The sequence below is a fragment of the Gorilla gorilla genome, chromosome 1 (assembly GCF_029281585.2).
Source record: "Gorilla gorilla gorilla isolate KB3781 chromosome 1, NHGRI_mGorGor1-v2.1_pri, whole genome shotgun sequence".
Lineage (NCBI taxonomy): Eukaryota > Metazoa > Chordata > Mammalia > Primates > Hominidae > Gorilla > Gorilla gorilla.
This window is the reverse complement of record NC_073224.2, coordinates 148,988,508-149,003,999: the sequence shown is the minus strand read 5'-3', so window position 1 is coordinate 149,003,999 and position 15,492 is coordinate 148,988,508. Positions and strand designations below refer to the sequence as shown.

At 35.3% G+C, this 15,492-nt stretch overlaps 1 protein-coding gene across 13 annotated transcripts in view; it reads right to left on the bottom strand.

The window, feature by feature from the left end:
* The window catches only part of ZNF644 (zinc finger protein 644), a 106,683-nt gene that overhangs the window by 61,399 nt on the left and 29,792 nt on the right, over window positions 1-15,492 (bottom strand). For all 13 annotated transcript variants that reach the window (XM_031014175.3, XM_055352022.2, XM_031014178.3 and 10 more), the window contains one exon: window positions 5,187-5,247. In XM_031014175.3, the coding sequence (XP_030870035.1) occupies window positions 5,187-5,230 (44 nt within the window). In that variant the 5' untranslated portion in view covers window positions 5,231-5,247. Of the gene's footprint in view, window positions 1-5,186; window positions 5,248-15,492 lie in introns of those variants that run through there.

The following is a 15,492-nucleotide window of genomic DNA, read 5'->3' as shown; positions in this document are numbered from 1 at the left end:
GGATAGTAAAAAATAACCACAAAGAAGCAAAGTATTCTAATGACTGAGTTGTAAAAGACAACAGATTTTAAGCAGTCTGCTATCAATCTAGACTTAATGAACCTAATATTTAGTAATGGCTTTTATTTTCTTTTTATTTACAGGCTATGCTGATGTTAGTTTGTAGCAAACTATAAAGAAATTTACCATAAGGAAATATTTATCCTAAAAAAATAGTATGAATGGAAAAAAAGGCAAATAATCTGATTATTCAATATTAAATAACTTTGACTGTAATACCTAAAACACAAAGGTATGTTAATTGATGGAACTGATGGACTTAACAGTAAAAAATAAAAATCTTCACATATATTCTCCAATAGAACTTAAATTGTAATGAAGGTGATATTTCAAACCTTTGAGCACTCTCACAATTTAAAAAATGCCCAGTAAAATAAATACCACTTTCCACCAATTAGACTAGCAAGGATAAAACAAATATTTAGCAGAATGTGGGAAAACAGATATTCTCATAAACTAGCAATAAGAATATTAAGTGGTACAACCTCATTGCAGTTTCATTACATCAGAAGTTAAAGGGCACATATCCTTGATCCAGCAATCTACTGCTACAAATTATCCTGACACTCTCACACACTCCCGTTAATATCATCAAAAATATTTATTGCAGCAGTACTTATATACAGGCAAAAAATCCTGAGACTTACCTAAATATTAATAAGGTAACAGTTATAATAAATGTGGTAAATATATGGAAAAATGTCCAAAATATATTGATAAGCAGAAAGAGAAAGATGTAGAATACATACCAGCTGTTTTTGGTTACTTATGGGGAGTATAGTGCTGGGTGGGAGAGAAGAGTTTTACTTTTTACTTTAAACATTGCTGTACTATTTGCTCATAAGGTCACATGTGACTTTTATAAAAAATTTACATTTTGAAAATACTAAATGTGGCCAGGTGCAGTGGCTCACGCCTATCATCCCAGCACTTTGGGAGGCTGAGGCCGGTGGATCGCCTGAGGTCAGGAGTTTGAGACCAGCGTGGCCAACACAGTGAAACCCCATCTCTACTAAAAATACTAAAATTAGCCAGGTGTGGTGGCATGCACCTATAGTCCCAGCTACTCAGGAGGCTGAGGCAGGAGAAACGCATGAACTCAGGAGGCGGAGGTTGCAGGGAGTCAAAATTGTGCCATTGCACTCCAGCTGGGCAACAATAGCAAAACTTTGTCTAAAAAAAAAAAAAGTGAAATACTAAATACTAAATGTTACTTGGCAATACAGCTGGAAAGGGTCAATGTACGTTGTACAATCTCATCTAGAATGAAGGACAAATAATTTTATTAATTAAAAAGTCTTTTTCATGCTACAACAAAGGGCAGCACATCTACAATGCTACTAAAGAAACTGAAGTACAGAGAGGTTAAGTTAGAAATTAGAGAAACTAATCTAAGACAAATATCCATAAAGAATTTCAAATCCTTGGATTCGGGGATTCTGCAGTCTTAGCAGCAGCTGCCTATGTTAAATATTGAAGCACAAAATGAAGACGAAGACTCTGCAACGGAGGTACAGCTAGCAGCCTCTGAGAAGAAAAATTAGTCTAAAATCTTTGTGGAGACATGTAAGTTAGGCAATCTCAAGTTTAAATTTCTCTGGCTCCTCAACTCTAACCAACAACATGACTAAACACACTTCACAAGCAGGATTAAAAAAAAAAAAAAGAACCAAGGTCTATATACGGTAAGAATCTATGTCTAAGAAAACCCTTGTGGGAAGACAGAAGGAACAGCATGAGAAAATGTCAATGTCTAACTCTGTGTTCAAACATTATGGCAGAAGCTGCAGAAAGGAAAAGCAACAAATTGATCCCTGTGGGGAAGAACCTCTTCTTGCTTTGGACTTGCTAGAGGGCAATTAAGCTTCAGGCATAAAAATCTCCAGATGATTACTATAGCCAACCCAACTAGCCAAATTTCAAAAACAGAAAAAAAAAAAACCACTAGTCAAAATGCTTTAAAATTTAAGAAGTGTGTTATTTCTTAAGAGAGTATATTGTTTAGGCCAGGTGCAGTGGCTCACACCTGTAATCCCAGCACTGTGGAAGGCTAAGGAGGGTGGGTCACCTGAGGTCAGGAGTTCGAGACTAGCCTGACGAACATAGTGAAACCCCGTCTCTACTTAAAAAATACAAATTTAGCTGGGTGTGGTGTCGCATGCCTGTAATCCCAGCTACTTGGGAGGCTGAGGCAGGAGAATTGCTTGAACCTGGGAGGCAGAGGTTGCAGTGAGCTGAGACTGCGCCATTGCATTCCCACCTGGGCAACAAGAGCAAAACTCCATCTCAAAAACAAAACAAAAAAAGTATATTGTTTATATATGTTATATTACATATCTACAATTTAAAAAAAATTAAGTACCTTTCAACAAATAGCAAGCTTCCTAAGCTGTGGGAATCAAAAATGTTATCACAGTTCCAGGCTATGATTCTACAATTTCTTCCTCCATCCTAACAGTTTTTTACCTTCAGAGAAATAAGGAAAAGTTTTCTTCACTTCTTACACGTGTGACTAGTGTTCCCAATCTTCTACTTGTATTAGTCTAACATTCCAAAATCTTTAAAAAAATAACTAGTACAAACCCACAAAGAAAATACTCTTCATAGCAAACACTTCAAATTTCTGCAACATGGATTAATACCTCCACTTGGAAATACTAATCAAAATCAACAATGACAGTCTTACTTTAGGTCTGAATTAAGAATATTTTACTAGCCACTGTATTTCAACTGGATTGAATGAAGACTTGGGAAATATTTTATTTCTCTTTCTAAAATGTCTATAATGCTGTCTCTGGATTATCCTCAGTGGCTCCTTACTATGGCCCAACAGCAACTCAAGTGCCAATGCCCCCATCCCATTCCAGCTAGCATTCTGAATCTCTATTTGCCTGGGAGAAAAGAACTCTTTTCATTGGTCTATGTTTAACAAAACATTTACTGAATGCACACAGTATTCCCAGCACTGTGCTAAGATAAACGAGACATGGATGGTATCTACCTTCAAACTCATACTCTAATAAAGAAGACAAACTACGGCCAGGCATGGCTTAAAGGATCAGATGATGCTTCAGATAGGCTATTTCAGAAGATAAGCTGACAACCAGCAAAGAGGTCTCTGGCAACTGGGGAGGCATGAGATTGAGGGAAAGTGACAACATGTACCTAGGACTAGAACTAGGAATATGAAACATCATACTTAGTTTATTCATATAATCCTCAGCATTCTGGCATAGCTACGGTGAGATAACTGCATGCTGTGTTATAAGGTTTACTACATTTTATTCTGAAAGTGATGGGGGACAATTAAAGAGACAGGTAGAAGAAGGAAAAGCGTATAGAAAAGTTAGCAAGTAGGAACAGAGATATGGAGAATCCAATAAACCAAATCACTGAGAAAACATAAATACTTTGTAGTGTGTTCATACAATGGAATATTACTAAAAATAAAACAGCAATAAAAAATAATGAACTGCTGACATAGTCACAACATAGATGAAGCTCAAGAACATTATGTTGAATGAAAAAGCCACATACAAGAGTACATACTATATATAAAATCCAAGAACAGGCAAAACTAAATTATGCTGACAGAATTCAGAAAGATGATTACTTCAGGGGAAAAGGCTATTGGATTGGAAGCGGGGAAAGCACAAGGAACTTTCCAAAGTAATGAAATGTCCTATATCTTGATCTAGATGGTGGTTACATATATGGATGTGTATGTGAAAAGTCATTCAGCTCTATACCTCAAATTTTATGTTACCATATATATGTAAACTATACCATAATAAAAAAGAAAAAACTACATATATAAGCATGGTGAAAAATAAGGTCAGAATAAGTTAAACCAGTGTCATCCCACAAGCAATATCAAACATAGAAAATCAGAACAAAAGTTTTAACAGACACTGTATATTCAACTAGAAAACAAATCCCTAATAAGACCTTCAGGTACAAAAGTCTGGCTTCTTCTCCACTTTAAGAAGATACATAGGCAAGTGTTATTTCTAATAAATGCTACAAAAGTAAATTATTATTCCTAAAGAAAAATAGGCCACTATAAAGCAAAAAATGAAATTTTTCTACACAACAAGAGGAGGTACTATAACGATCAATAAGGTATGACAAGCACTTAACAGAATTTAGAGCACAATAAGTACTCTTCAAACTACCACTACTGTTATTATTATATAATAGCAATAAAAGCAAAATTTTGCTTCAAAACATGCCCAAACCACTGACTGAGATTTCCTTCAGTGCATATTACTGAACTACAGCACTTTTCATCCTAGACTTTTTTTTTTCTTTAACAAACATTGAGATCAGCAAATTTTTGACAGCTGAAACATCTGGTTAGAGGGAAAACCAAGTTAACTCCAATTTTTTCAATGTTCTTTTTCCCTTGTTTCCATTTTGAAGCCATATTCACTTACCAATAAATAGTAAATGTATCTTTTTAAAACATGTCAACGGCTTATATTATTAAAAAGCATTCTTTCACATACCAAAGTACATGATGCCAATTCAATTTTTTAAAAGTGAACAGCCTTAGAAAGCTAATCAGAATGCTATATTAGAGAGGTCATTCAGTAGAGACACCCACTAGGAAAACATTAAAACAATAATTTACAATTTTGAATACTATATTAACAGAAAGAAATCACAATTTGGCAAATTTATCCCATTTGGGAAAGTGCTTCCTTAACAGTAAAAATGAAGCAAAATTCACAAAAGCAATGACTATTCATATACTTTATCAACAAAGGAGAGAACAATGAAGTGACACAATAAATGTCTTACTGAAGTGGTCAGAGTTCAATAAGTGGCTGAACCAAACATTAACTTGATTTTCTAACATGTTAGAATATTCACTGGAAACTTGAATGCTTTAGTTAACCTCAACACAAAAGAAGGAAACTAAAAATTTAGTTCCACAATTTGATAGTTGTAATTTTACTCCCATCAAATCAACTGGACCAAGTGTGTCAAAAAGTCAATTATTTGCATTTCAAAATTTTATTTAAAAACTCTTTGGTTCTGAACTCAACACATTTTTAAGACATAATTTTTTTGTATTATTCCTACCTTGATATGTACATTTAACAAAGCAGTCTTCTACTTACCTAGATTTTGTCTTATTAACATCTTGCTGCAAGAACGATCTCATCCAAAATTAAATCAAACCTGAAAGAAATACACACAATGACCAAGGTTTAATTTTTTGTTTCAGGCATGAATAACTATAGCTACAATACACTATTATTTTAAATGAAAAAACACAAACCAAATTATATTTCTTGATATAACATAAAAAAACCATTCAACTAGAATACCATCATTTTAATCTTTAGGAAATTATTGCTAAGTGCCCCCCAACCCCACTGCTTTTTTTGAGAAATAATAATCTATTCAAATGAGAAACTGAAACTAATTCTTTTTTAAAAAAAAAATTCTAAATTGTTTTCATTAATTTTAATAGTATGGCAATGGCAATAATTAAAATAATTACTAAAACACATCTTTCTAGATCAGTATTTATTTAATATTATGTACATATCAAGACACACACCAAACAGCTGAAGACAAAAATGTTATAGTATTGGAACACATAAAAGTATATACTAATAGTAATTATCATAATAGCCAACACTGATTAAGTACTTACTAAATGCCAAGCATCATTATTCTAGAGAATAGAATGTATCAATACTCCCCATCTTCAATTTAATCTTTAATCTAGTATAAAGTGACTTCTACTCCAACAATCCACTGAACATGCATTTGCCAAAAATATACCTACCATTACTAATTTTACCATATTTCAGAAGTTCTGAAAACTCAGTATGTCCCACACTCTACATATCTCCTCCTCCCCATACCTGAAACTAGCTTGTGACTCTTCTAAATTCTCTATTCTTTAAAAAATAGCACCACCATACCTACCTCCGTTCTCAAGCTAGATTACTTTAACTGTTTTATTTCCAAACTATCATCTCTGATTTGTCCTTCCTAGAACCACAGACCTAGAATTTTCTGCATCGTATCTAGAAAAGATGAGATATTTTCCCTGCCACCCAATGCCATCATCTCCCACCAACCCAGAACTGGACATGGGGGCCTGTTAAAAACTAAACTATAAAATAAAAGTAAGAACATTAAAAGTCTATTATAAACAACTGAGTGGGATAAGCTGAACTACTGCCCCACAAAAGACTTCCACACCCTGATCCCTGAAATCTGACAATGTTACCTCATATGGCAAAAAAAAAGAAGTCTTTGTAGATATGATGAAATTAAGGATCTTGAGAGGGAAGATTATTCCGAATTATCTGGGTGGACCACAGTGCAATCACATGTATCCTTATAAGAACGAGACACACACTGAAGGCAATGAGAAGACAAGTGGAGAGGCCGGGCACAGTGGCTCACACCTGTAATCCCAGCACTTTGGGAGGCCAAGGTGGGCAGATCACCCGAGGTCAGGAGTTCGAAACCAGCCTGGCCAACATGGTGAAACCCCGTCTCTACTAAAAATACAAAAGTTAGCTGGGTGTGGTGGCACGCGCCCGTAGTCCCAACTACTCAGGAGGCTGAGGCAAGATAATCTTGCTTGAACTCAGGAAGCGGAGGTTGCAATGAGCCAAGATCACGTCGCTGCATCCAGCCTAGGGAACAGAGCAAGACTCTGTCTCCAAAAAAGAGGAAGAAGAAGAAGACATGGCAGAGAGAACTGAAAATGCTGCTTTCATAGACTGGAAGGACATGGGCCATAGCCAGGAATGCCAGCACTCACCAGTATCAGGGAGAAGCAAGGAATGGATTCTCTTCTACAGCCTCCCTCCAGAAGGAACAAAGCCCTGCCATCACCTTGATTTTGGCCCAATAATACTGATTTTGAACTTCTGGCCTCCAGAACTGTGAGAGAATTAATTTCTATTGTTTTACACCAACCAGTTTGTGGTAATTTGTTAGAGCAACCACAGGAAATTAATACACTGAAGACAGCAAGTTCTCAAGGAGATAAACTGGAAGCACTCCTATATAAAAGATGTTACGAACTGCATTGGTCTGCTAGGACTGTCATAAAATACTACAGACTGGGTGGCTTACATAACAGAAATTTACATTACAGCGAGAGCCTTTCAGGAATCAAGTTAAATAAGGTAACTTATGAGGCCTTTACCCAATATGACTGGTGTCTTTTTTTTTTTGGAGACAGAGGCTCACTACAAACTCTGCCTCCCGGGTTCAAGCGATTCTCGTGCCTCAGCCTCCGAAGTAGCTAGGACTATAGGCACACACCACCATGCCTGGCTAATTTTGTATTTTTATTTTTAGTAGAGACAGGGTTTCACCATATTGGCTAGGCTGGTCTCGAACTCCTGACCTCAAGTGATCCACCCGCTTTGGCTTCCCAAAGTTCTGGGATTACAGGTGTGAGTCACCACGCCGAGCCTGACTGGTATCATTCTAAGAGACACAAGGTATGCACACACAGAGGGCAGGCCCTCTGCAAAAGAGAGATGCCTCAGGAGAAACAAAACCTGCCAACACCCTAATCTTGAATTTCCCGTCTCTAGAACTGTGAGAAAATAAATTTCTGTTGTAAGCCACCCAGTCTGTAGTATTTTATGACAGTCCTAGCAGATCAATGCATATTTTTAAAAACTATATATGGTTGCACAAACGATATAAACATACTTGAATGCCATAGAACTGTACACTTTAAAATGGTAAATTTTGTTATGCATATTTTACCACAATAAAAAATAAAGGCATATACAAACACCACACACATACAAACTTTGACTTAAGCTGTTTAATTTTACCTTGCTTTGCTTGTACTCTCCAAAATCTGAAAAAAAACCTTTTAACTGCATTTGTTCCCCACAAACCTAAACCAGCACATTTTAGACACTTTATTTTTATTTTATTAATTCTTAATTGACAAATAATAGTTGTATATATTATCTATTTATGGGGTACGATGTGATGTTTTGACATATGCTTACATAGTAGAATGATTAATTCATGCTAATTAACAAATCCATCACCTCACACTTATTTTTTGGTGGTAAAACACTTAAAATCTACTCTTTTAGCAATTTTAAAATATACATGCATTATTACTATATTTCATAATTCTGTGCAATAGATCACTAAAGCTTATTCCTCCTGAATAAAACTTTGTACCATATGATCAACATCTCCTCTTGCCCCATCCACTCCCCAACCCAGCCTCAGGTAAACACCATTTCACTCTCTACTTCTATGAGTTCAACTTTTTTAGATTCTACATGTAAGTTAGATTACGTGGTGTTTGTCTTTCTGTGCCTGGTTTATTTCACTTAGCATAATGTCCTCCAGGTTCATCCATGTTGTTGCAAATAACAGAATTTTTTTCTATCTTAAGACTGAATAGTATTCCATTGTGCATATATACCACGTTTATCCTTTCATCCAATGGACACCTAGGTTGCTTCCCTATTTTAGCTATTGTGAATAATGCTGTAGTGAACATGGACATGCAGATACATCTTCAGCATACTGATTTCAATTCCTTTAGATATATAACCAGACGTGGGACTGCTATATCATATGGTAATTCTATTTTTAGTTTTCTGAGAAAGTGCCATACTGTTTTCCATAATGGCTGTTTATTTTGCATTCCTAACAAGGTACACAAGGGCTCCCTTTCTCCACATCCTTGCAAACATTTGTTATCTTTTGTCTGATAATAGCAAATAAACTTTTTTTAAAAAAAAGGTTTTACAAAGAAGTATGATAGAAAGTATTTTAAAATCTATACCTAAGAAATATAATTGGAATATTACTTATATAAGTGGGAGGGGGTACAAAAAAAGAGGATAAAACTTAAAAGCAGTTGGCACCGCTGGTTTTGCTTCAAGCAGTATTCTAACAGAACACCTGAATACTAAAATGTCAAGTATAACACATCCTCCCAAAAACCCATAACCACAGTCTGATCATGAGAAAAACATCAGACAAATTCCAATAGAAGATCATAGAGTATATCTGACCAATATTCCTCAAAACTGTTAAGGTGAAAAAAAAACAAAAAACAAAAAAAAAACCTCGTAAGGTCATCAAAAACAAAGTCTTCAGAAACTTAGGAAGAAACGACAACTAAATGTAATATATCTTGGAACAGAAAAAGAACATTGGGTAAAAACTAAAAAAATCTGAATAAACTATGGTCTTTAGTTAATAATAATGTGTCAATATTGGTTCATTAACTGTAACAAATGTACTGTACTAATGTAAGATGTTAATAACAGGGAAAAATGACAGTTGGAAGGGGTGGTTAGAATATGGGAACAGTATACTATCCTGCTGAAATTTTTTGTAAATCTAAAACTTTTAAAAAAGAATGTCTATTAATTTTCAAAAATATTGTAAATACACTGAAGAGACATGAACGTATTTTAGAAAACTAAACACTGACAATTCAGAAAAGTCTTCAGAATTAACTCCGAAAGTTCAGAAACACATTAAAATTATATAAAAGGTAGGTCACAAAACAAATCTGAATAAATTTAAGACTGAAATCATACCAACTATCTTCTCTAATCACAGTGAAATGAAACTAAACGCCAATAACAGAAGGAAAACAAGAAAATCCACACATGTGGAAATTAAAAAACTTACTCTTACCCAACCAATGGGTCAAAGAAATTACAAAGAAATTTTTTAAATATCCGGAGACAAAAACAAAAACACAACAAACCATTACGTTATGACATGCAACAAAAGCAGTACTAAGAGAGAGGTTTATGGCAGCAAAAGCTCACATGTTAAAAAAAAAAAACCCCACAAATCAACAACCTAACTTTATATCTCAAGGAACTAGAAAAAAGAGGAACAAACTAAACCAAATAGTAGCAGAAGGGAGAAAAATAATACGTATTAGGGCAGAGATCAACTAAATATAGAACTGAAGACAAGGAAAGAAAAAAACTCAATGAAACCTAGAGTTGGTTTTTTTTTTAAAAAAAAAAAGATCAACAAAATCAATAAACTCTTTAGCTAGACTAAGAAAAAGAGAAGACTTGAAAAATGAAAATCAGAAATGAAAGAGGGGACATTACAACTGATGCCAGAAGAATTATAACAGAATATTATGAACAATTATACATCAAAAATTGAATAACCTAGAACAAATTGGTATATTCCTAAAAATGTACACCTAGCAAAACGAGGACATGAAAAATAAAAACTCTGAATGGCCTATAACTAGTAAACAGAGATTGGATGCAGTTATCAAAAACTTACCAAATAAGAAAAGCCCAGGACCAGATGGCTTTGCTAGAGAATTCTACCAGACATTTAAATAAGAATTAACACCAATCTTCCTCAAACTCATAAAGAATTCAAAAGAAGGGAATACTTCAAATTCATTCTATAAGGTCAGCATTACCCTGACACCAAAAGCAGACAAAGACACAACAAGCAAGAACAAAATTATAGACGTATATCCGTGATTAATACTGATGCAAAAATCTACAACAAAATAGGAGCAAAACAAATTCAGCAGCACACTAAAAGGATTACACATCACGACCAAGTGGGCTTTACTCCTGGAATGCAAGGACAATTCAACCTATGAAAACAAAATAGAAATAGAAGGAAAGTTTAACATAATAAAAGCCATACATGAAAAGCCCACAGCTAACATCACACTCAACAGTGAAAGACTGAAAGCGTTTCCTCTAAGATAGAGAACAAAGCAAGGATGCCTACTGTCACCATTTCTATTCAACACAGTAGTGGAAGTCCTAGCCAGAGCAATTAGACAAGAAAAAAGAATAAAATGCATTCAAATAGGAAAGAAGTAAAATTACCCTGGTTCTCAGATGTGACCTTATATGCAGAAAACTCTTAAATTTTCAAGAAAAACGTTAGAAGTAATCATTTCAGCAAAGTTGCAGGATACAAAAAATAAAAGCACACAAACATGCAAACATCAATTGTATTTCAATAAGCAATTTGAAAAAGAAATTAACACAATTCCATGTACAATAGTATCAAAAAGAATACAATATTTAGGAATTAACCAAGGATCCAACAGACTTGTACACTGAAAGCTATAACACACTGCTGAAAGAAACCATAAAATATACAAATAAATGGAAACACACTGTACCCACAGTTTGGAAGATTTATTGTTAAAATGTCCATACTACCCACAGCAATCTACAGATTCAATGCAATCCGTGTGAAAGTCCCAATGGCATTTTTGCAGAAACAGGAAAACCTATCCTTAAATTCATATGGAATCTCAAAGGACCCCATAGAGCCAAAACAAACTTGAAAAAGAACAACAAAGTTGGAGGCCTTACATGTCCTGATTTCAAAACATACTAAATACAAATAGTAATCAAGACAACAATGGTACCAGCATAAAAAGACATATAAACCAATGAAACAAAATATAGACAGCCCAGAAATAAACCCATGCATTTCTAGTCAAATGGTGTTTGACAAGGGGGCCAAGACTATACAGAGAGGAAAGGACAGTCTTTTCAACAAATGGTACTGGGAAATCCAATATCCACGTGAAAAAGAATGAAGTTGGACCCTTACTTACACCACATACAAAAATTAATTCAAAATGGATAAAGACCAAAGCATAAGAACTAAAACAATAAAACTATTAAAGAAAACATAGGGGAAGGCTTCGGGACATTGGATTTAGCTATGAATTCTTGAACATGACACCAAAAGCACAGGGAACAAAAAATGGAATTACATTCAAAGTTAAAAACTTCTGTACATCAAAAGAAGTAATCAATGGAGTGAAAAGACAACCTACAGACTGGGAGAAAATACTTGCAAATCATGTATGTGACAAGAGGTTAAAATCCAAAATATGTAATATAACGAACTTGACAACAAAAAAAGAAATGACTGAATTTAAAAATGGGCCAAGTATTTGAATGGACAATCCTCCAAAGACAGCATATAAAACAAGCACATGAAAAGATGCTCAGTCCAGTGTGGTGGCTCATGACTGTAATCCCAGCACTCTGAGAGGCTGAGGTGGGAGGATCGTTTGAGCTCAGGAGTTTGAGACCAGCCTGGGCAACATGGCAAGACACTGTCTCTACTGAAAAAAATAAATAGGTGTGGTAGCACACGTTTGTAGTACCAGCTACTTGAGAGGCTGAGGTGGGAGTATCACTTGAACCTGGAAGGTCAAAGCTGGAGTGAGCCATAATTGTGCCACTGCACTCCAGCCTGGGCAATATAGCAAGACCCTGTTCCAAAAAAAATATTGTAAGAAAGAAAAGACAGTCAACATCACCAGTCATCAGAGAATGCAAATCTAAACTACAAGATATCACCTTACATCCACTAGAGGCTGTTATTTTTAAAAACCCAGGAAATAAAAAGTGTTGGCGAGAATGTGGAGAAACTGGAACCCTTGGTGCACTGTTGGGGAAAATATAAAATAGTGCAGCCATTATGAAAAACATGACAGTTCCTCAAAAAATTTCAAGTTAAATTACCATATGATCCAGCAATCCCACTTCTGGGCATATACACAAAGAATCCAAAGCAGAATCTCAAAACGATATTTACATGCCCATGTTCACAACAGCATTATTCACAAGATCCAAGAGAAGGAAGAAACCCACTGTCCACCAATGTATAAACAGATCAAGCGAATGTGTATACATACAATGGAGTATTATGCAGCCTTAAAACAGAATGAAATTGTGTCACATGCTATAGCATGGATGAACCTCAATCACCTCAAGGGCATTATAACTGAAATAAGCCAATCACAAAGGACAAATACTATATGATTCCATCCATGAGGTACCTAAATAGTCAAAAATCACAGAAAGTGGAGTGGTTGTCAAAATCTGGGGGAGAGAGGAAGTGAAATTAGTGTTTAACAGACACAGAGTTTATCTTTTCCAAAGTGAAAAAGTTCTAGAGACCTGTTACACAATGTGAATACACTTAACACTACTAGACTGTATACTTAAAAACAGTTAAGATGGCAAATTTACTGTTATGTGTTTTTTACCAAAATAAAAGATAAATATGAAGAGTAGAAAGTACATATAAGAGCCAAGGTGGAGTAACAGGAATTGGGTTTGCCCTCCTCCCTGACAACTCAAGAAATCAGAAAACATATGAAACAACAGTTTTCATATATTAGACATTAGGCAACCCCTGATGGTGAACCCTGAAAGGGAAACAAGGTGAGCAAACTACTGCCTGGAGAAAGTACAGATCCCTGCCCAAGGAAAAGAGTATCTATGCAGAATCTGGTGGTAATCCTTGAGATGAGGAGACTGAGCTAAAAGCCTAAAGAAGTCATGAGGGCAGAGTACTGAACAGAAGATAATTCCACAAAGAACGCCCTCAAGTATCTAGCTACATAATGATTACAGCAACTCTGTGTGGAAACTATCCAAGCAAGGAAGAGTCACCCAAAAGGATGAAAGGGAATTGCCCTAGTCTTACACAGCACCAGAAATAGTACCTGTTCTCTTAAGAGTGGAAAATCTCCTGATTCACGTTAACACCAGACAAAAAGGAGTCTTGCCTCAGTGGGAAAAGAAAGTAACCCTGAACTATATGCTGTTAAAGAGACAGACCCCCAAAAAGGAACGTGGTGGAGAAGAAGAATTACAAAGTGGCACCAGGAGAACTTTTGGGGGTGATGAATATATTCATCATCCTGTTTGCGGCCTCCTGAGTATATATGTGTCAAAATTTTTCTCACTGTATACTTTAAGTATGTGTACTTTATTACATGTCAATTATGCCTCAATAAACCTGCTTTTAACATCTTCAATAATAAAACAACCCAATTACAAAATAGGCAGAAAATTTGAAGCAGCACTTCAGCAACAATACATGAATGACAAGCATATCAAAAGATGCTCAGTATCATTTGTTACTGGGAAAGTGCAAATTAAAGGCACAAAGAGTTATCACTACACAGCTATAAGAATGGCTAAATTAGTAAGATCAACCATACCAAGTGTTGGTGAACAAGTGGAGGAACTAAAACTTTCATACATTCATATGAGAAGATAAAATGGTACAACCACTTTGTAAAAGTTTCACCGTTTCTTAAAACGTCAAACATACACCTACTACAGGATCCAGTCATGGAGTGGAAACTCCTAGGTATTTGTCCAAACAAATGAAAGCATATGTCCATACAATGATGTATTAGTCCATTCTCACACTGCTATAAAGAACTACCTGAGACTGGGTAATTTATGAAGAAAAGAGGTTTAACTGACTCACAGTTCCGCAGGCTGTACAGGAAGCACGGCTGGGAAAGGCCTCAAGAAACCTGCAATCATGGCAGAAGACAAAGGGGAAGCAAGCACATCTTACCATGATGGAGCAGGAGAATAAGAGTGAAGGGGGGGAAGTGCTACACACTTTTAAACAACCAGATCTCGTGAAGACTCACTCACTACCACAACAACAGCAAGGTGGAAATCTGTCCCCATGATCCAATCACCTCTCTCCAGGTCCCTTCTCCAACATTGGGAATTACAATTCAACATGAGATTTGGTAGGGACACAGAGCCAAACCACGTCAAACGATCTGTATGCAAATGTCCATATCATCCTTATTTGTAATATTGAAACACTAGAAGAAAAATGCCCATCAACAGGTGAATCCTCACATTATACACCTGCAACAGAATATGTAGGACTGAACTAATGATATATGCAACATGAATGAATCTCAAAAAAAATACGTTGAGTTAAAAAAAACTCCAAACAAAAAGAGTACGTACTGCATGTGTTGATTTATGTAAAATTCCAGAATATGCAAACCACCTTATAAATGACCTAAAGCAGATCATTCACTGTCTGGGCAAACAGGAAGAATACCAACAGGCATAAGGAAACTTTTTGAAACTAAAGGGTATGTTGCTTATCTTGAATGATTTCATAGGTATATACAGACGTCAAATCTGTTCAAATTGTTTACTTTAAGTGTGATTTTTTAATATGTCAATTATACTTCAATAAATCTGTTAAAAATTCACAGCATGCAAAGAACAAATAGAAAAAAGTCAAATCTCGAAGTTAGAATAATAAATGTACACCCAAAAAAAATCATTTATAACCAAAAAAAAGATATAAATGAATCACCTTTGAACAACTGCTAATTTACCAACATCTACCTACAATTGGTAATTCAGTGTATAAACAATGCTTCCAAAATCTCATCAGACCTGATGTATGAAACAAATATAGCAAAGAGTAATCTGGACTACTGGACAGATTGATATACAAAATTTTTACCTGCCCCAATTTCTATATGCAAACAATTCTTACTGAAATATGAGTTCAGAATTAAACATTGAAAATTAATCTAATTTTACCAACTGAAACAAAAGGCCCGATTGTGAATAGCCC